General features: G+C 36.4%; 1 protein-coding gene across 2 annotated transcripts in view; it reads left to right on the top strand.

The window, feature by feature from the left end:
• The window catches only part of LOC131144838 (protein LAX PANICLE 2-like), a 42743-nt gene extending 29494 nt beyond the window's left edge, over window positions 1-13249 (top strand). For both annotated transcript variants that reach the window (XM_058093725.1, XM_058093727.1), the window contains exon 4: window positions 13016-13249. In XM_058093725.1, the coding sequence (XP_057949708.1) occupies window positions 13016-13049 (34 nt within the window). In that variant the 3' untranslated portion in view covers window positions 13050-13249. The remainder of the gene's footprint in view (window positions 1-13015) is intronic.
• Window positions 13250-24102: the final 10853 nt, after the last annotated feature.

The following is a 24102-nucleotide window of genomic DNA, read 5'->3' on the forward strand; positions in this document are numbered from 1 at the left end:
TGATGAATGTGCAGCTTTGAGGTGCATTTTTCAGGGCAAGGCGGAGAGACTCAGAACCAACTGTCTTAAGTCCTTGGAAGTTAGTGCCTGTCCATCCCTCACGTGCATCGCATCCTGCAGTCAGCTGCCACCTTGCCTTGAATTGACCATTTTTGACTGTCCATCTCTCGCGTGCATCTCATCCTGTGGCCCGCTCACTCCTCGCTTCGATATTTTTCTATTTGGCGCTGTCCCGAACTCAAATCCTTGCCATATGGGTTGCAAGCTCTCAGGTTTTTCCACATAATCGAGTTAGGCGGATGCCATAATCTGGAGCCCTTCCCCAAGGAGGGTTGCCCCAACCCTGACATCACTTACAATCGTTGGATGTGAGAAACTCGAGGAACTGCATAACCCCATTCACCATTTAACATCTCTTGATTATCTAGTTCTAACGTCTTCCCTTGGCATCTTCTCCTCTCTGTGAGCACCTGATCAGCGCAGCAGTAGGGAGTATCATTCTTCTTTTTTCCCCACCAACCTCAAAACACTACACCTTGGGGAGTACAGCTGTGAGGATCTGCAGTTGTCCTTGCCCACCTCTCTGCTCAACCTGACCACCTCCAATTTCCCAAATCTAGAAAAACTATCTTCCAAACCATTTCAAAACCACAATCTCTCTCTTCAATTCCTTCAAATTAGAGCGTGCCCTAAACTCACATCCATTTCCCGCCATTTGCTGTCCCCCTCGCTTCTCAGCTTGGAAATCTTTGGTTGTCGTCTTCTAAAACCAAAATTATCCAAGGGGAAAGGACAACTTTGGCCCAAGATTCAGCACATTTCAAGTGTCGAAATGGATGGCAAATCCATCTTTGAACATTTATATATATATAATTGATAAAAGGTTAATATGAGTCTCATTGGTTGAGAAATGGGTGACACATGTTCCCTCACTAATGTGTCTTATCCTTTCATTAATGTACCTTATTCTTTATCTTTTTTATTCTGAATCTCATTAGGTCATTACCTTTCTCATTCTATCTGTCCTATGATTTTTACAGTTTTTATAAATCTTACTTACTATTTCATAGGGCATTCCCTTGTGCAATAGGACATCTATAGCAAAACCTTTTAACTCGGACATGCGTAGAATCTAAACACTCTACTTCTATCATTTTTACATAACCAATCAAATCCTTACTACACATGTAAGAGGTATTTTTAAAGTTAACAAATAGATAAAAGGTTTGAAATGTTTAATACGACAAATAGATAATGAAACATTGATCCACCTCATATATTTAAACATGTTTTATCTTAAGAAAAAATTTAAAATCAATATTAAAATAAATCACGAGATAACTATTTTTTTTTTCTGCACTCCTATGCTTTGCAGTTTCAAGGATGTTTACAAACTTAATAATTCTATCTTATTCCAAATAAATTTGTAATATATTGTAATAAAAATAATCATCAGTGGCAGGGAGGCGGAATGGACTTCCTAACTCTGAAAATTTAGGCACAGGTGATAGGTTCCTTAAATAATTAATTGATCAAGTGAAAGAAGACATGAATCGAGATTTGTAGGAACCAATTGAGGAGCCTCCTTTTAAAGTCGACCACGTGCATGATGAAAGATGTGTATAATAATAATAATAATAATAATAATAATAATAATAATAATAATAATAATATGATATATATATTTTATATATATATATATATATATATATATATATATATATTGCAAATTTCTTAGGCTATGTTTGGTGTCATTACTGTTTTCTATTTTTTGTTTCTGTTTATCTACAAGGATAAAATAAATTAAAAAAATGCGTTTATTTCTATTGTCGGTTTTTTGTTTCTATTGCTAATTTTTAATTATTTGTCAAAAAAAATTGAAAACCACATCTTATGATTCTCAATTGTTTTGTTACTTTGTTGTTAGAAATTTTAATATTTAGAAATAGTTTTTTAGATTAAATTATTCATTTTATACACTTTTAAATTAAAATAAAAATTAAATAATATGAATTTAAATATAATTAGAAGAAAAATATACATAAATTTTAAAAAATAATAATAAATCCAATTACAAAATTGTGAGACTGTTTTTGTTTTTTTTCTTAGTAAAGGTAAATTCATTAAGGGGGAAGAGATAAACAAGTAGCTTGAAACTTCCAAAAGAAGAATACAAGAAGGTGAAGAAATAAATTCAACCATGGAATAGTTAAGCAATTAAAATGCTATATTAATACCCAGAATTCAATTGAAACTCAAAGAAGAAATCATAGCATGTATCGACAGATGAATTATAAATCAATTAACATGAATTAATCAATCAATTCATATTTCTAATTCTTTTCCTCATTACGATCCCATCCTCTTCTGATTTTCTTGATCTTACCGTCAAGATCCGCAAGAAAAGCAAGTTCCAAAATAGACCCCAACTCCAACAGATTATGAACGATGTTCCCTCCCCAACATTTATTACCAGTTTTTCTCTTCTTCTTCAACGGACGCGACTTCGGCTCTCTGGGAGCAGGCGGGCACTGCAGCATCACCGGAATCTTATGTTTTAACGACGTCGGAGTTCTGAACTCATCCTCGTCTTCCGCCTTCAACTTGAACACCTCGAAACCTTCTTTCACACCTTGTTGAAGAAGATCAAGATCAACTTCTTCTTTTTCCTTGGGTCGACGTTGAAGAAGATGATGATCGTCATCTTGCGACGAATTGGATGCAATTTCGCTTTTCCGCCCATTATTTGGGAATTCCGCCATCGCGGGTTTCGCCGGAAACTTGAATTCCATGGGACTCAGATCGTTGTCGGGGAGAAACAGCTCTGGATTGGACGTGGCCATAAACGAAAGAGGATTGAATTCCATGAAAAGGTACGTATTTGCAATTGAAATACGTACCCATTGATTCGAAAGTAAATTTATTATGCGAGGTCCTCAGCTTCGAATCGAACTGAATTAAAAATTAACTGAACCGACCGAATTTGGTGAAAATCAAATTAATGCATTTTGCCCACCTCTAGGGGTGTGCATATTTCGGTGAAAATCGAATTAATTGAAATAACCGACAAAATTCGGTCGGTTCGGTTAATATTTAATTCAGTTCGATTCGAAGCTGAGGACCTCGCATAATAAATTTACTTTCGAATCAATGGGTACGTATTTCAATTGCAAATACGTACCTTTTCATGGAATTCAATCCTCTTTCGTTTATGGCCACGTCCAATCCTGAGCTGTTTCTCCCCGACAACGATCTGAGTCCCATGGAATTCAAGTTTCCAGCGAAACCCGCGATGGCGGAATTCCCAGATCATGGGCGGAAAAGCGAAATTGCATTCGATTCGTCGCAAGATGACGATCATCATCTTCTTCAACGTCGACCCAAGGAAAAAGAAGAAGATGATCTTGATCTTCTTCAACAAGGTGTGAAAGAAGGTTTCGAGGTGTTCAAGTTGAAGGTGGAAGACGAGGATGAGTTCATAACTCCAACGTCGTTAAAACATAAGATTCCGGTGATGCTGCAGTGCCCGCCTGCGCCCAGAAAGCCGAAGCTGCGTCCGTTGAAGAAGAAGAGAAAAATTGGTAATAAATGTTGGGGAGGGAATGTCGTTCATAATCTGTTGGAGTTGGGGTCATTTTTGGAACTTGCTTTTCTTGCGGATCTTGACGGTAAGATCAAGAAAATCAGAAGAGGATGGGATCGTAATGAGGAAAAGAATTAGAAATATGAATTGATTGATTAATTCATGTTAATTGATTTACAATTCATCTGTCGATACATGCTATGATTTCTTCTTTGAGTTTCAATTGAATTCTAAGTATTAATATAGCATTTTAATTGCTTAACTATTCCATGGTTGAATTTATTTCTTCACCTTCTTGTATTCTTCTTTTGGAAGTTTCAAGCCACTTGTTTATCTCTTCCCCCTTAATGAATTTACCTTTACTAAGAAAAAAAACAAAAACAGTCTCACAACTAAGAATGTGAGAAAGCATTTTCATTTGTTTTGAGCTTTTAATGTTATATCTTATTTAATTTTTGAATTGAGTTTCTATTTTTCAAAAATATTCTAATTCAATGTATATGTATAATTAATAATTACATTATTTTTTTACAAGTTTGTTTTTATTATGTTTAAAAGATAAATATTTACTAAACATGTTTCGCGCAACAATATTTCCCTTTAAAAGAAACGTTAAAAAATAAGTATCTATCTTATGTAGGTGAGACAAAATTAATAATTAACATTAATCTCCTAAATGAATGCTTCTTTTTTTGTCATTTGTAAGGCCTAGTATTAGGGAGGAAGCAGTGGTGGTAGCTAAGGGGCCACTTGGTATCACTCTAAAAAATTAGAGAAATAAAAGCCAAAAATAAAAACCAAAAATTAAACACAAAAAGTAAAACTAGAAAATAATAACTTGTTCAGTTAACATTTGTAAAATTAATACGAATTAAAAACTTAATTAAAAAAACTCACTTTCATCTTTAAATCAAAATATAATTAAAATATGAGTAAAATAATAAAATTACAAATAATGCACATGAAAAAAAATTACTATAATAAAAATAAAATTTATTATTATTATTTTATTTACTTGATCTACTTTCAAATTTTATTTTACAATAACAATTCTATTGGGCATGGCAATTGAAAAATAGTAAAAGTATTTTGTAATTGGATTTATTATTATTTTTTAAAATTTATGTATATTTTTCTTCTAATTATATTTAAATTCATATTATTTAATTTTTATTTTAATTTAAAAGTGTATAAAATGAATAATTTAATCTAAAAAACTATTTCTAAATATTAAAATTTCTAACAACAAATTAACAAAACAATTGAGAATCATAAGATCTGGTTTTCAATTTTTTTTGACAAATAATTAAAAATTAGCAATAGAAACAAAAAACCGACAATAGAAATAAACGCATTTTTTTTAATTTATTTTATCCTTGTAGATAAACAGAAACAAAAAATAGAAAACAGTAATGACACCAAACATAGCCTAAGAAATTTGCAATATATATATATATATATATATATATATATATATATATATCATATTATTATTATTATTATTATTATTATTATTATACACATCTTTCATCATGCACGTGGTCGACTTTAAAAGGAGGCTCCTCAATTGGTTCCTACAAATCTTGATTCATGTCTTCTTTCACTTGATCAATTAATTATTTAAGGAACCTATCAACTGTGCCAAAATTTTCAGAGTCAGGAAGTCCATTCCGCCTCCCTGCCACTGATGATTATTTTTATTACAATATATTACAAATTTATTTGGAATAAGATAGAATTATTAAGTTTGTAAACATCCTTGAAACTGCAAAGCATAGGAGTGCAGAAAAAAAAATAGTTATCTCGTGATTTATTTTAATATTGATTTTAAATTTTTTCTTAAGATAAAACATGTTTAAGTATAAGAGGTGGGTCAATGTTTCATTATCTATTTTTCGTATTAAACATTTCAAACCTTTTATCTATTTGTTAACTTTAAAAATACCTCTTACATGTGTAGTAAGGATTTGATTGGTTATGTAAAAATGATAGAAGTAGAGTGTTTTAGATTCTACGCATGTCTGAGTTAAAAGTTTTGGTGTAGATGTCCTATTGCACAAGGGAATGCCCTATGAAATAGTAAGTAAGATTTATAAAAATTGTAAAAATCATATGACAAATAGAATGAGAGAGGTAATGACCTAATGAGATTCAGAATAAAAAAGATAAAGAATAAGGTACATTAATGAGAGGATAAGACACATTAGTGAGGGAACATGTGTCATCCATTTCTCAACCAATGAGACTCATATCAACCTTTTATCAATTTTATATATATATATATATATATATATATATATATATATATATATAAATGTTCAAAGATGGATCTGCCATCCATTTCGACACTTGAAATATGCTGAATCTTGGGGCAAAGTTGTCCTTTCCCTTTGGCAATTTTTCTTTTAGAAGATGACATCCAAAGATTTCGAAGCTGAGAAGCGAGGGGGGCAACAAGTGGCGGGAAATGGATGTAAGTATAGGGCACGCTCTGATTTGAAGGAATTGAAGAGAGAGATTGTGGTTTTGAAATGGATTGGAAGATAGTTTTTCTAGATTTGGGAAATTGGAGATGGTCAGGTTGAGCAGAGAGGTGGGCAAGGACAGCTGCAGATCCCCACAGTTGAGCTCCCCAAGGTGAATTGTTTTGAGGTTGGTGGGGAAAAAAGAACAATGATACTCCTTGTTGCTGCGCTGATTAGGTGCTCGCAGAGAGGAGAAGATGCCAAGGGAAGACGTTATAACCAAATAATCAAGAGATGTTAAATGGTGAATGGGGTTGTGCAGTTCCTCAAGTTTCTCACATCCAACGATTGTAAGTGATGTTAGGGTTGTGGGCAACCCTCCTTGGGGAAGGGACTCCAGATTACGACATGTTAGGATTGCTGGTGTGGAGCCGTCGGTAGCCGCACCAGCCCAGCCGCCGACTTTGAACTGCAAATGGAAGGCCACCAAATCTGCCCACCTCTTGTGACTTTGCAGCAGCCTTTGTTTGACTTCTTCCCCCTCACCTTGTGTATATATATATGAGTTGTGAGGAGTGTGAAATTGTGTGTGGGCTGTGTAAAGAGTTGTGTGTAGGGCTGTTGAGTTGTCTGTGCAGCAGTATAGCTGTGTGTGAGTAAATGTAAGCAGAGTGTGTGAATTTTGTGAGCTGCGTGAGTAGAGGTGTGCTGTGTACTGAGAGTGCAGAGAGAAGTGCAGAGAGCAGAGAGTTGTGGTGAGAGAGAGAGTTGAGCAGTGGCTCCTCCGTGTGTTATTTCTCCCAGATTATAGTGCAGTGGTGTGCTCCCGTGGACGTAGGTCAGTTTGGACCGAACCACGTAAATCCGGTGTTCATTGTGTGTGTTTGAATTTTTCTTTGTGCGTGATTATTACTCCAGGTCGGTTTATTCCCCAACAACTGGTATCAGAGCTTTGGTCGGAGTAAAAATCGCCAGATCAAGAAAAATTCCGGATTTTTGAGCCCCTGTCTAGTAGCTCAAAATTTAATTTTGAGGCTACCATCGAACTCCTCTCGCCGAGACGAAGCCAACGGCAGTAACCGGAGCTCAAACAGAGCTCAGACGAAGCCGCACGCGCCCACACGCGCCGCCAACGTCCAAAGGACGTTCCCACACGCCCTCACGAGCTCCCACGCGCCGGCGACAGGTCGGGAGTGGACCTCACGCGCCCCCACGCGCCGGCGAACGTCCGGCAACCAGCGGAAGGTTGAAGACGCTGACGTCAGCGTCCACGTCAGCGCCGCGTCAGCTAGGGCTCGCCACTTCAGCGCTGCTGCGTCAGCGCCACGTCAGCCGCCACGTCCCACGCCATGTTAGCAGTGGGCCCAAGTGCCACGTCAGCAGTGGACCCCACAGTGCCACGTCAGCAGTGGGCCCTACAGTGCCACGTCAGCAGTAGGTCCCACAGTGACACGGCAGCAGTGGGTCCCACGTGCCACGTCATCAGGGTTGACCGAGTTGACCAAATTTGATCGAAAGTTTGACTTGGCTTTTTGAAGCCATTTCGGGTCCGTTTTTCAAGCGACTTAAACCATTTCTAGGGTTTTCGGCCGTTCCGGATCCAACCGTGCTGTCCGATTGAGCTAATTCCATCTCTAGATTAGCGAATCGAGATGTCGAACCAGAAATGCTCTCACATCGAGATGTTTGACGGCCCGAACTTCGGTTTCTGGAAAATGCAGATCGAGGATTTCTTGTTTGGTAAGGAGTTGCACTTACCACTGATGGAGAAGCCAGATTCCATGAAGGAGAGCGAGTGGGAGTTGCTTGACCGAAAAGCCCTCGGAGTTGTGAGGATGACGTTGGCAAAGTCTGTCGCCTTCAACATCAAACACTTGACAACCACCAAGTCCCTTATGGATGCGCTATCGAACATGTATGAGCAGCCATCAGCCGCAAACAAGGTACATCTCATGAAACGACTGTTTACAATAAGCATGTCTGCAGGTGAAAGCTTCAACAGACACTTGAATAATTTCAACGAGTTGTCGGATCAATTCGCCTCGGTCGGGATTACCTTTGACAGTGAGATCCGTGCTCTATTAATTCTCAGCCAGCTGCCTGAGAGTTGGAAATGTATTGTAACTGCGATCAGTAGCTTTGCAGGAAAATCGAAGCTAAAATACGACGAGGTTATCAGCATGATTTTGACAGAGGAGATCAGAATGCAGTCGAACAATGACTCCACTTCAAGTTCAGCTTTGAATGTGGAAAGCCGGGGAAAGGGAAGCGGGCATGGACGATCTAACAATCGTGGCAGATCCAGGACCAGGAGGTCCAAATCCAGAGATCCCAGAGGTTCCCAGGGCACAAAGAATGTTGAGTGCTGGAACTGTGGAAAGACCGGACATTTCAGAAACCAGTGTAGAGGTTCGAGAAAGGAATCTGAGGCGAAGACAGAAGCAAATATTGCTTCCGAGAATGATGACATGTTGATCTGCTCTTTGGAGAGCAAGCAGGAGTCTTGGGTCTTAGACTCCGGAGCTTCATTCCATGCCACTTGCAGCAGAGATTGCCTAGAGGAGTACACACCAGGTGATTTCGGTAAGGTGTACCTTGGCAACAATCAACCTTGCGACGTAATCGGCAAGGGAGTTGTGAAGATCAAAATGAACGGGTCAGTATGGAAGCTGAAGGATGTCAGACATATTCCAGACCTGAGGAAGAATTTGATCTCAGTTGGTCAGCTGGCAGATGAGGGATTCACAACGAAATTCATCGGCGATGAATGGAAAGTCTCAAAGGGTGTACTAACGATTGCACGAGGTAAGAAAAGCGGGACACTTTTTCTAACCTCCAATGCCTCCATGTCTATTTCAGTTGCTGTAGGAAATGACGACAGCAACATCTGGCACCAACGACTTGGTCACATGAGCGAGAAGGAACTCAGGGTGAAGCACTCAAAGAGAAAATTGAGTGATCTACAGTCAGTGCAGATTGACATGTGTGAGGATTACATAGTCAGGAAACAGAGGAGAGTCAGTTTCCAGATAAACACCCGTACCCCAAAGAAGTGTGTCGGGACACAACAGCAGAATGCCGAGAATCCTCAGGCGGAGGAACTAGTGGAGCAGATCGTCGCACCACCATCTCCTACTCCAGTACCGGAGCTTAGGAGATCTACTCGGCCTTATGTACCAGACGAGAGGTATATAGATTGCTTACTTCCTACAGATGGAGGAGAGCTTGAATGCTGTCAGGCAGAAGATGCGAGCAAGTGGGAGCTTGCAATGAAGGACGAGATGAAGTCTCTCACCTCCAACAGAACGTGGAAGTTGCCCAAAGGCCTTCACAACAAGTGGGTGTACAGAATTGAAGAGGAGCATGACGGCTCCAGAAAGTACAAGCCTCAGTTGGTAGTCAAAGGCTTTGAGCAGAAGAAAGGGATTGACTACACCGGCATTTTTACACCACTTGTGAAGATGCCAGCCATCAGATTAGTCCGTAGAAATCTAGCAGACAGGAAGGTGGCAACGAGAGAGAAACTGAAGTTATGCTCAACTTCAGTTGGTCTTCATGATTGAAGACATACATGAGCACAACATTTGCATATACATTGGTTGAGATGCTGTCTCCGTCTCCAAGTGGGAGATTGTTAGGATTGCTGGTGTGGAGCCGTCGGCAGCCGCACCAGCCCAGCCGCCGACTTTGAACTGCAAATGGAAGGCCACCAAATCTGCCCACCTCTTGTGACTTTGCAGCAGCCTTTGTTTGACTTCTTCCCCCTCACCTTGTGTATATATATATGAGTTGTGAGGAGTGTGAAATTGTGTGTGGGCTGTGTAAAGAGTTGTGTGTAGGGGTGTTGAGTTGTGTGTGCAGTAGTATAGCTGTGTGTGAGTAAATGTAAGCAGAGTGTGTGAATTTTGTGAGCTGCGTGAGTAGAGGTGTGCTGTGTACTGAGAGTGCAGAGAGAAGTGCAGAGAGCAGAGAGTTGAGCAGTGGCTCCTCCGTGTGTTATTTCTCCCAGATTATAGTGCAGTGGTGTGCTCCCGTGGACGTAGGTCAGTTTGGACCGAACCACGTAAATCCGGTGTTCATTGTGTGTGTTTGAATTTTTCTTTGTGCGTGATTATTACTCCAGGTCGGTTTATTACCCAACACGACATCCGCCTAACTCGATTGTGTGGAAGAACCTGAGAGCGTGCAACCCATTTGGCAAGGATTTGAGTTCGGGACAACACCAAATAGAAAAATATCGAAGGGAGGAGTGGGGAGCCATCCCACCTCCTGCCACCCACTCTAACTTACATTCCTATATATAAAAATTCTTAAGAGAGCTTGGAAGCGGGCCACGGGATGAGATGCACGTGAGAGATGGACAGTCAAAAATGGTCAAGGATTCAAGGCAAGGTGGCAGCTGACCACAGGATGCGATGCACGTGAGGGATGGACAGGCACTAACTTCCAAGGACTTGAGACAGTTGGTCTTGAGTCTCTCCGCCTCGCCCTGAAAAATGCACCTCAGAGCTGCACATTGATCAATGCAAAGTCGTCCGAGAGTGGGGGGGAAACCTGTTTCTAGAAAAGAAACTAGACTTTCACACTTAAAAATCGACAGATATTCAATAGAGGTGAGGGTGTGCAATGATAGTGGCACAGACAACCCCTGTTGATTCTCTCCTCCTCCTTCTTCCAAGGAAACAAGTTCAAAAGCATCTTTAATCTCCAAACTTCGAAGGGTATTGAGATGATGGTGTAGTTGTTGTTGCTCTATATTAACCTTCTTATGTCCTTCGCCATGAACACGCAATAGTGGCACAAGCAACCCCTGTTGATTCTCTCCTCCTCCTTCCAAGGAAACCAACTCGTAAGCATCTTTAATCTTCAAAATTCGAAGGGTATTGAGATGATGGTGTAGTTGCCGTTAGACTTGACAAAGCGGATCGGGTCGGTTTATCCGTGGCGGATAAGGCGGATTAATGGGTGAAAAAATCATAATCCATATTCGACTCATTTAAGTGGCGAATTAGGTGGTTTCGGGTCGGATAATTCATGGCGGATGGGCGGATAATCCGCCATTCTCAAATATAATTTTATTAATAATTTATTTTTTGTCATAATAATTTAAGTTGTATACGAGAACTTGCGATTAATTTGCGCATTAATTTGGAGAGTTGTTTTACGCTTAGCCTACTATTAATCAAACAAACTTATAACAATTTTCAATCATCATTTTTCATGAATCATATATATCACCCAGAAACTACTCCAATAGCCCTCAAATTTTACATATTTTCAAATAATAACTCTTCACAACAAGAACAAATGTGTAATAATATATTTTACGAATTAACCTTCACTCTTTCAAACAGCACATCTCCTTTTTTTTCCTGATACAACAGTCACTTTTTTCCCAGCACAGCAGTTTCCAATCTTCTCACGGTTCTGGGTGTTTCAAATGATAAACTAATTTCAAAGTTGAATGTCTAAAATATTCCCACCATTTCTTAACTCCTTTTAAAAAATAAAAGTCATAAACTAATTTTAATATTGAATTCCTGAAATATCTTCACAATTTCTCATCTGTTCTAAATAATAAGACATTTGAAGGCCGTAGAGTGCACACGTAATGCTTGACCATGGCTAGTGTGTGTGTGTACACTCTTATGAATTCCTAAATAAGCATATATGAGTTCATGCTGAATGTATATAAGCATTGGCCTGTTTATCTCTTTTATTTTTTATAGCAAATGAAATTTCATTAACAGGGAAAGAATTTATAAGGGAGAATAAGATATTTTCCAATAAAAATTTGGGAGAAAACAGAAAAAAAAAAAAAAAAAAGAACTAAGAACAACAAAAAGAGAAAAAAATCAAACCAGCAAGTTAAGATATTTTCCAAAGAAATTTGGGACAAAACGGAAAAAAGAACTAAAAACAACAAAACGAGAAAAAAAAAAAATCAAACTAGCAAGTTTCTTCAGTCTCTTTGTAAATCCAAAATACTAGCACCCCTAAAAATTTCAAACCCAATGTCATGCGAGAACCTAATGACAGATTTATTAGATATGTAGAACAACTGAAGAAAAAGAATAATACTTACGAGTTATGAAGGGACCGAAGGGTATTCTGTAGCTATGTTTGTGTAGCAAAAGCTCCTGCAGCCCTGCTGGTTTGAAGCCTGAAGGGTTCACTACGAACTCACGAAGGCCAGAAATGAAGCTCGAAGGGTCTCCGTCTCTCACTCTCTCCTCTTGTGCTGGTTCTCTGAAGTCCGAACAGAGATGCTCGCAGCTTGTTAGTCGCTCACGGTGGAGAATCGAATAGGGTAGCGGCACTCTCTAGCAATAAAATCTAGGCTCCAGTTATTGGTTGATCAAATTCAAGGGCTTGTGATTCTAGGGCTCGAATGGAATAGGGGTTGTGACTTGTGAGGTTGTCACTATGATTCTAGGGCTCGAAATCTCGAATGTAATAGGGGTTGTGAGTCTTGTGACTTGAGAGTTGTGAGGTTGTCGCCTGTTGGGCTCGACTGGGACTTGGGAGTGGGATTGTGGAAGAGGGCTAGAGGCTGAGGCAGTAAGGCGCTGAGCTGAGCGGGGCATGTGGGCCATGTCCGTGTGAGCACTTGGGCAGTGGGCTCACTTGGCTGGGTGGGTTAAAGCCTTAAAGGGTTTGAGATGGGTTGTAACTTGTTGGGCTTTCCTAAGTTAATACTATAAGCAGGTTCACGGATATCCGCCGGATAAACCCGACCCGACCCGACCCGTTAAAGGGGCGGATATAAAAATGAAAAACCATATTCAACTCATTTAGTATACGGATAATTATAAGTCTGTTAAAATGGGTCGAATGCGGTTCGATTTAATGGATTTTTATCTATTTTATCAGGTCTAGACCCATGCATCCCCCCCTAAACCCAATTGTGCCCTTGGATTTTAATTTTTGCCCATATTAATATATAGTAGTATATATGTGATGTTAGGTATGGGAGAGATAATATGGGGGTGGATGAATGATGATGGACGTCAAGATCAATATTTGCTACTCATTCTGTTGCTGACGACAAATTATGAAACGTCGACGTGACCCAACCATGACAGTACCCCCCAATCCCTCTCCTACTACTTTTTTTTTTCTCTGTTTTATTATTCCCTACACTAAACTAAATAAACCCATTTTAATTTTTCCTCCATGTCCATATATATATAAATTTAGGGAAAAGGTAGGGACCCGCAGAGCACAAGCAAAGATATTTCTGCATACAATTTCATATACGGCTGAAAGTTAATTGGCAATATTAAAGAAGGTATTATTATTATTATTATTATTATGTTAAAGAGAGGTCACAATCTTCTCCTATGGATATTTCAATGCTTAAAGTTTTATATTAAAAGATTCACGTTTATATTATAAAAAGAATTTATCAGGGTATTGAATTAAAAATATAAAGGAAGACTATTTTTTGTTAATAAAGAAACATATTGTGAAAAATAAGAGCGACCTCTCCCAATAATGCGCAGCAGAATTAACATTATATAAATGATCATACATACATAATGAACATTATATAAAGATCACACATATATACTTGCAACAAACAAAATAGTGATAAGTAGAAAACATTCCACAACCATAACAATATAAAAAGAGTAATACAAAAGACAACGACACCAAGAATTATGTGGTTCGACAAAGTCTACATTCACGGGAGTAATCGACAAGAGATTCACTATGAAAATCAAAGTCTCACAATACAATGATCTTCCCTCCTTCTCTCACCCTTTCTTACTCTCTTATTTGTTGAAATATGTCCAGAATGACATAAATAACAATCCCTCAAAGGTTGAAGCCATTGCATGAAGTACGCCAAGACCCTTCGCGATAATCCCACGAAAAATATATGTCTATCCCTTAATGCTATCATCATTGGTTCACAAACATCTAAATACACTTAGTCACCCATATGCTCTAACCACATATGCCACAAGAAACTCGACTCAGACTCAATAGTTGCAACTCCACCTATAACTATACCATCTCGTAGTGCAAAGATATTTCCCGCTACTTTATCCCCTTTCATCAATATCGAGTTACCACACATTTTAATTTCTTTGCATTCAGACTCGTAACAATATCCATTACGGTTTAAAATTTCCAATGAAAATACCATTCTTCCTTAGACCCGATTCATATTTTACATCACATATGACTTTTACAACACCATCATACATTTTGATTTTAACATTTCCAATAACAAATATTTTGCCTGAAATATCATTTTCCATCAAAATACAACATGTATAAACTGACTTGTCGGTGTCAAACCATTTTATAAGATAAAAACATCCGGTGACTAAGATTCAAGAATCACCCATGAGGCACTCCAAACTCGATGACAAATGTAGCATATCTCCAACACTACATTCTAAGTCTTTCTCTACTACACTTGCAGATTTCGACGAATCCTTAGACATATATCGACATTCTCGTTTTCACCAAACTAAAGTTGGAGAATTCTCATTCATGACGTGATACAACACGTCCATAGCCAAGCAAAGACGAATGATTGCTCCAAATTCATTCCAAGTCGTTGCATCCATGCCATCGAGTTGAAATTATGTATAAACCTTCACCATGCCTTGTTACAACACAAGATCCTCAAATTCAGAGGCCATACAACACGCTCTGATACCAATTGTTGTGAAAAATAAGGGCAGCCTCTCTCAACAATGTGCAACGAAATGAACATTGTATAAAAGATTACACATACATACTTGCAACAAAAAAGTAGTGATAAACAAAAAAGATTCCACAGTCATAGCAATATAAAGAGAGTAATAATAAAGGCAACGACATCGAGAATTATGTGGTTTGGCAAAACCTACATCCACGGGAGCAATCGACAAAAGATTCACTATGAAAATCAAAGTCTTACAATACAAAGATCTTTTCTCCTTCTCTCAGCTTGTCTTACACTCTTATTTGTTGAAATGTGTCCAGAATGACATATATAACAATCCTTCGGAGGTTTTCCTCCAAATACCCAATCACTCCAATGTTCAAATTCAAAATTTAAATTCTTTCTCGCAGTCTAGTGACCACTTGTCGACGAGAACAACGCACTCGTCGATGATCCAGAGAAGGCCACTCGTCGATGAGTCTTTGCTGTCGCTCTGCGTCAAGACCACATCCATATGTTTTTCCCTTTGTTTATAAACTTCCAAAGTATAAGAGCCACACCATAAACAACATAACAACAAAAACAACAGCAAGAAGCCTTAAAACCGACTAGGTGGGATCGTTTATATGAATCGTTTTTCGTCAATTCATCATATTCAAAGCATTTTCTTCTAGTAGATTAAAGACTGTTAATTTCTTACTCATTACCTCATTCCTAGTAATTTTAACTCTATCTTTACCCATTTTCATGTCAGAAATCATAACTAACTCTTGTTCGTAAGTGCTTTACTAGGACTGTATTTTAAATGTCCAAACCATCTAAGTTGCCCATCCCTTGTCTTATTCTCAACCGATGTTATACCTAAATTTTTACGTGTATGTTCATTTCTTACTTTTTCTTTTAATGTTAAATCACTCATCCACCTAAACATATACATCTCAACAACTTTCATTTTTTGTATATATTGTTTTCTAGTTACCCAACATTCTGAACCATAAAGCATAGTTGGCCTTATAACATTCTTATAAAGCTTTTCTTTTTATTTGAAGGATATTCCACAATCACACAATACACCTTACACACTCCTCCATTTATCCAACTTATCTTAATTCTATATATTACATTTTCTTCAATCTTCCCTTTACCTTACATAATAGATCCAAGATATCTAAATGTAACGACCTGCTTACTTAAATGGGGGATTTTTTTTTTTTTTTTAATACTATAATATTCTACATGCACTGATACCATACTGAAGAAAACTCAATCATAAACCTAAGCAACGAAAAACATAAGCTGAAATAACATGTCCATATCATACAATATCAATACCAGAGTGCTACCATGTTTTTCCCAAAATATACACATATATTTGTTTTCCCAAAAATTCCCTCAACTATACTAGGATGTACAAAAACACTTCCAAAAACATACCCACTCTTTGGCAAAGCACTACTGAAGCCCATCTATTTGCGAGCCTGGTCTGCTCGCCTACCTGGATCACCTGAAAAATATATCAACACTGGGATGAACCAACGTTCAGTAAGAAGAAATATGCTATTGCTAGTGTGTGGCAAATCTGTTTTCATATATACATGAATAACTGGATACAAAAGTACAGTACAAATAATAGAATACACCACCCCTTTTCCCCTATTGCTTAACATGACAGTATTATGGTTATAATTCAAATACTTGTAGTGTACATAAGTATAGTCCCTGTTACTGTAAATCCGTACGTATGTAATAGTAACTGAAATTGTTCCCTGTGGCTATCTGTGTCATGACTTGCCCTCCTCATGACAGGGTTGTGCGGCCCGTAGGCTGGATTTACCCTAGCCGGCCAACCAGGAATAAATCATTGAACTCTGTCAGTCGACCTGCCCACCTCAACCCATATCTGGATGGGGAGCCTAACCTCTTCAAGGGCCTAGGTGGTCGACCTTATCACGTATTATCTGAATAGGTGGTTGCACTCATAAAGTAACATAGTATCTGTAGCAACGGTACCGTACTCTGTAGCTGCAAGTCCAACAAGGTCTGATATCATATAATATATTTCTATACATATCTATCTGATTTACCATGATTTTGAAGTAATCATAATAACCATGATGCCGCATAACGTACTAAAATCTGAATAATCATAACATGGAATTGTATATTCGTAATACTGGAATTCGTATAATCATGGTACTGAGATTCGTATAATCATGGTACTAAAATCCGTAAAATCATGATACTGAAATTGATAAAAAAATCATGAAACTACAATTCGTAAAACATAACCCCGTACTACATACATATTCACAAGCCACACCATACTTTAATACATAATTTTTGTAAATAAATACACTGTATAATATTTAGAAATTTCCTAGCACAGCATATTTCCCTTACTTTAACTTTGAAAAGCCCATAGGGAAAACAAGCCTAACACCCGCAGGGCCTCCTACAAAATACCCTGAAACCAACATATGTCAGAACATAAGATCAGTATTTCTCTGCCTACATTATTTCCTATAATTGTCAGGAAGTCAAAAACTGGATAAAAGACCTTACCCTGAATTTGGGATGAAATCCAATTCTATTTTCCCGACGATCCGCTCCGGCAGATTCGTAGAGAACTCCGCCAGGAGTGTCGTGGTAGCTTTGGATCGTCAATCCGGCGACAGGTGGGGCTGGAATCGAAAAGAGAAGCAAGAGGGAGATGTAGAGAGAGAGAGAGAGCTCGGTGAAAATGATAAAAATCCTGGATTTCCACTATTTATAGGGTCAGGTTCGTCGACGAGACACATCACCTCGTCGACAAGCCCTTCATAAAATTCATCGACGAGACCCTGTGTTCGTCAACGAAATTCAGAGCAGCCCAAACCGTCTCTCGGTATTTTCTCATCGATGAAGCCCTGTGTTCGTCAACGAAATTCTGAAGACCTTGCCTCTCTTTATTTAAATTCTATTATTTTTCGGGGTTACTATACTAAATCTCTTTGTATTATTAATCTTTTGATTATCCAATTGTAATAGTCTCTCTACTGATACTCCTTACATTACTGAAATTACATTTCTTGTATTCAGTCTTATTCTTACTTATTCTAAACCCTGTAGACTTTAATGTGACTCTCTAAGGTACGTTCTAACTTAGATTCTGCTTTGCTCCTACTATCATCAATTAACACAATATTATTTTCAAACAACATACACTAAAGGATCTCATCTTGGATATTCCTAGTAATTTCATAAATTATTAAAGTAAAAAAATAAGGACTCAAAGTAAAACCTTGATGAACACCTATTGAGATTGGAAACTCTCTAGACTCTCGTCCTATGGTCCTAACGCTAGTCACTACTCTATCATACATATCCTTAATGAGCTCCATATATCTACTGCAAACTCTCTTCTTTTCTAATACCTACCAAAGCACTTTCATAGGTACTCTATCATAATCTTTCTCTAGATCAATAAAAACCATATGCAAGTCCTTCTTATTTTCCCTAAACTTTTCCATTAAACTTCTTAAAAGATAAATAACTTCTGTTGTTGATCTCCTAGGCATAAAACCAATTTGAATTTCTAAAATCTTCATTTCTAATCTTATTATATGTTCAATTACCCTTTCCCATAATTTTATCGTATAACTCATAATTTTAATTCCACGATAGTTCTTATAGTTTTGAATGTCTCCATTCTTTTGGCATTTTCTTGATTTTTTTTATAATTTTATTGAATAAATTAATTAACCAAATAATTCCTTTATTCGCTAAATATTTCCAAACTTCAATTGGTATTTTATCTGGTCTTATATATTTCTCACTTTTTATCTTTTTTAGTGCCATCAAGGATTCTAATTTTACGAATATCCTATTTTAATCTTCTTTTCATTTGTTACTTCCAAGTCCAATCTTTCATTTTGGTTTTCATTGAACAACTTATCAAAATACCTTCGCCACATTTATTTTTTGTCTTCTTCTCTAATTAAGGCATCATCATTTTCATCATTTATACATTTTACAAAACCTAAATCTTTGCATTTTATTTCTCTAGCTCTAACAAGTCTATAAATATATTTTTCTTCTTCTTTTGTATATAACTTAGTATATAAAGTATCATAAACTCTATGTTTAACTTCATTGATAGTCTTTTTTTGAATTTTTCACGCTTCTTTATATTTTTCAATATTTTTATATTTCTACAATTTTGTCATATCCTATACCATTTTTTTTTTTTTTTTGTCTTAAAGAATTTTTTAACTTTTTGATCCCACCACCCACTTTCTTTACTACCCAAGTGTCTTCATTTGGACTCACCTAAAACATCATTTGCTATTTTTATGATAGAATTTGTCATTTTATTCCAAACAATATTTGCATCAACCTTATCCCCTATCATCCAATCACATTCTTTGTTCATTTTATTTTTGAGTTTTACTGTATTATCTTTCTTCAAGTTCCACCATCTAGTCCTCTTGTGATGTTTATGCCACTACTTCTCTTCTATTGTTTAATATGTATATCTAATACTACGACTCTATGTTGTGTAACCAAACTAACTTTAACCTGGGATAACTTTATAATCCTTACAAGATAGGCGGTCCTTGTTCATAGTTAAAAAGAAATCTATTTGACTTTTATTATGCCAACTTTTGAAAGTTATTAACAGTTCTTCTCATTCTTGTTAACGAAGAAAGATTACAATTTTTGTTTGAAAAGTATATTTATAAGAACGATTTATAATACAAATTAAAGCTTTAAATTGGATGTTTTGTAACAAACTCTTTATCAAATTAAAATTATACTTACTCTTTTTTAAAAATTTACTCAAATCTAAATCCAAAGTACGAAATCTACTTTCTCAAGTGAAGTAAACTAAGATAATATCAATGTAAAATAAAAATTACTATATTTGGGGAGCTTAAATTTCCGAACTTAGATTTAAATTTGAGTGGATTTAATATTTTATCCCGATTCATAAAAAAAATCCAGATCCAAAAGGTTGTTCAAACCTAGAAAATGTGTAAAATAATTACCAAATAAACTCATCGCCAATGAGATCTTAATATCTTGAATGAAATATATTGCACACATTTAAATTTTATAAAAATATATAAAATAATATTCATAATTAGCTTAGAATCATGTAACTAAAAGGAATAAAATAAAGCTTAAAATATATATATAATAACGATTAAAATTGCAAAAATTAATTTATTCCTAACGATTGATTCTTAGGGCGGAGAGAGAGAGAGAATGGTTATCTGTTTATTTCTTTCTACTGTCAAATCATGAGTACGTGTTTTAGCTTAATTGAAAAAAGGATGGGAGAAAGTGGAGATGGGGGAAAAGAAAGATTACGTGTATTGGGAGTGTAATGATGGCGGTACTATAAATATATATATATATATATATATTGGTATATATATTTATATATATGTAAAAGTTATTAGTTTCTTATATAAAAAGATATATACGAAAATAAAAATGGGAGAGGGAGAGGGAGAGGGAGAGGGAGAGGAAGAGTGTACGTGCGTGGAAATGGGATTGTATGTGGTGAAAGTGGGGCCCACGTGATAGCACCCCCATGAAGTTCGGCTTCGCACGCGCAGTCAGGGGCTGGGGACCACTCTTCCCCACGCACGTCCATGCAAAAGCTCAAAAAAAGAGCGTGGAATTTTATGCCCAGCTCCTGTCGGGAATTTCTGGAGCGTACGCTAGCTGTTATCCTGTGCTTCCCCCACCCCTACCCCTCGCGCTATCCTGCGCATGTTTGTCCCTTGTTTTCTTTCTCCTTTTTTTTATTTTTTTATTCTTTTATTTTTTTATTTTTTGTTTATTTTTGTTTGTTTATAATTTTTTTTTTTGAAGCATAAAACAAAATTTTCATTAGATATGAAACATGGATCATCCCATAAGATGTGTCATCCGTATGGCGCCTTTACATCGTATAGTATTGTTATAAGACAAAAGTCCAACTTGTGGATTCAAATAAAAGTTCGAATCATTTTTTTACACACACCAAATGATATAGTTAGTCACACCATTGTACTCTCTTCTTGGACAAAATAGAAAATGCTCACAAGAAACCTGTTTCTAATAATGCAAATATCATGTACCAAAATAGAGGCCTCCCAATCATGACATTGTCTCGAAATAATATTAACAATTATATTTTTAGCATTTGGGATCGCTTCAAAAATCAACCCAGAATGATTGATTGCATACATCATGTCTTCTCTAATTGTCCATGCTTTAACTTGTAAAGCTAAATTTGTAAAAAATTTCTTGCCCAAAATCATGATCGAGGAAAGGCCCATATCCCTAAGACTGATCGAAAAGATGATTGATATCCTCAGATTCTTACTCACAGATGCGGTATCCATAGTAGTTGCCTTGGATTTGTATATACAATGTTTTGATGGTTCTTAACTTGTGGACACTTATGCCCTTCTATTTTAGGCCTTTGGCTTTGATCGTCGTGTCGTTTATACGTAGTAGTTGTAGGAGCATTTTGTCCTAGTGTGAGGCAATTGCACAAGAGTGACTCTAAGAAAAAAAAATAAAAAGACTTAATGCCCTCATCACTCTAGGCAATTGTTAAAGAAAAAACATGGACTTTTCTATCGTTTTAAAAAATAATATAAGATTTTTTTTATCATTCTGTTTTTAAGATAAATCTAATGAATCATTTCTAGATTAGTTTTATTGAGAAAGTAGTTAGTTTTGACCAATATAAAGATAACCATATATATCTATGAAAAATATGTATGCATGTTAAAAGATGAAGCAAGTAATTTTTATTTCTCTTGTTTCAATAGCCAATCATTTTATAACTTAGGTTTCAAATGTCAACCATTCCTATTATATTTTACTCTTAATACTACTTTATAGCTCCATCAAATTGGATATTTTTTAAAAGAAATTGTAGTCTAGTTGAGGTTAATGTCAACAACAATATGATCAAACAAATTTAACTTGAATTTCTTGAGTTAAATTTTCTAGGTTGAGACCCAATTGAATATTTTGTTGCATGTATAGAAACGAATTAAATGCATCTCTAGTTGTAAATGCTTGCTTTTGAATTCTTGTATTTTATGTCTCCATTTCACTTAAGATCCAAAATTGCTAATGTTGGGTATAATTACAAATTGACCATCATTCTTTTGTGCCTTTGTAGGATCCAACAACATAAATTAATGTGATAATACAAATCAATACCTAAGGTAAATAATACGTAAGCGTTATTTATTTGAAAGACTCATTTACTGGTCTATATAGTTCGAAACATTTTTCATATAATATTGATCGATCCTGACTAGCTACAAAGCTTAGGTTCTAAGGGATAAATTGTAGAGCTCACTTTCTTAGAAGTGAGCAATCCAACAAAAGAGAAAGTGGTGAACTAGTAGGTGGATATCTAGTGGAAACTACATGCGAGATATTTTACTAACACCCTTAGAAATGAAGTAGGATAGATCCCTAGTTTTCTAGAAGGGGCAAAAATCCGATGCACCCTAAGGCTAGAAATTTAACTACCAACAAAGCCTATAAATTCTAATACTAATAATGATGCGGATTATAATTAAGATTTGATAGTTGGCATGAATATGAAAGACAAAATAAATATTGACTAAGAAGAGACTCTTAATGACTCCTGGTTGGACATAGCTAATTATTGGAAGAAGGGCGATCGAGTAAGATGCTAGGGAAGTGAAAGTTGATCCACTACGTAGAGTGAATTAATTCAAGAGCTTAATCCCAAGTTCAATGCTTCCAAGCAAGACAAATAATACCTACATCCAATCAAATTGAAGCCCTATCTATATAAAATGTCATCAAAGCATTCATATGAGTCTATCCACCTTCATGAATTCTGTAGAGCATCACTAGTACCTCATCTTTATAGTTTAAGCCTTACATGTACGAAACAACTATGTGATGACGTAAATTTACAAGAGGTTCACAAAAGGAACATCCTAGTGGTTAAAATTTGAAATTTTTTCTTAGAGATCTGTTGACTTTTTGAGTCCGTCTCCTGTTTTGATTATAACAAACCACAATATCTCATCTACGTGTTAAGTGTATGAACAAGTTTATTTTTCAAAGCACGGTTGATAGATGAGAAATGGAGGCCGACAAGCACTTGAACGAGTACATTTTTTGGTGTAATCCATGGAATTGTCAAGGAGCAGAGCATGAAGCCTTTGTGTCTTTTAAGTTGTATTTTTATATTTTATTTTATTTATTTGAATCTGTAATATTAATTCAAAGTCTGTAATAATTAATGTATGTCATGCATAATAGGACTATAAGTTCAGTAAGGACCATAGGAAAAATCAAGGGCCATAGACAGAGACAGACTTTAGGGCTCACTTTAGTCGACCGAAGGTTTTAGGTTTCGGGCGACTGAACCGAAAAGAACTGAGTGTTCTCGATCGATTGAACTTATATTGCTGATTTTTCCACTTGCCCCGAGCGCCCAAATTTCATGTTCAAACTCACCTAGGGCGATTGAATATTGAAGTTCGACAGGCCGAATGTAAAGTCAGGAGACCGAACCTTGAGCAAGTTGGAAAATCACCTACTGCCAGCAAACCGAACCTCTCACCAGGCACCTGAATGCATGCAGTTCACTTTTCTTCATGTGTCTGTTCAGGCCACCGAACCCAAGAATTAGACGCCCGAAACTCTCGGGTCGGCCAATTTTTACCGCAATAATTAAGGACAAATTAGCGTTATTTTGGTTAAACATATATAACAATTTTAAATATTACCCTTATGTCCCCAACGGTCAAAATTTTAAGTATATCTATAAATATGAGTTCATTTGCAAGATTAAGCTAAAATTAAGGAGTTTGATTAAGAAAATATCTTCTGAATTTTGAAGAGCTCCTTCTTCATACTCAAAGCCAAATACTGATTCTTTGATCATTCTTTTGCAAAACCTATTTGAGTGAGAGTACTTGAAATCATCCTACACTACTTAAACTCTCATTGTTGTGTTGATTGTTGATTTTCTAAAAGAGAGTTAAGCCAAAAAATTTCCCCATGGATTTAGTTCATAAATTTATTGTGTGTGGAAAATCTTGCTAGCTTGTGAGTCTTTGCATTTTGATTGCAAGATTCTTAAACTTGTCTTGTGTTGTGAAGCAAATATTTTTGACAAACTTTGTTTACAAAGTATCTCTTGTGCTTAAAGTTTTTGAAAATCATTTTGAGATATTTGATCTTTCTCTTGAAAATTTTTGAACCTTTATTTGTGATTGATATATTGATATACATTGTTTCAAAGATATTATTGTAACACAATTTCATACTTTGATTGCATATTGACAATATCTTGAGAGTAGGTTCACATATCTTCACTGAGCTTATAGATCTATCTGCTTGAGGTG

Source organism: Malania oleifera, chromosome 12 (genome assembly GCF_029873635.1).
Source record: "Malania oleifera isolate guangnan ecotype guangnan chromosome 12, ASM2987363v1, whole genome shotgun sequence".
Classification (NCBI taxonomy): Eukaryota; Viridiplantae; Streptophyta; class Magnoliopsida; order Santalales; family Ximeniaceae; genus Malania; species Malania oleifera.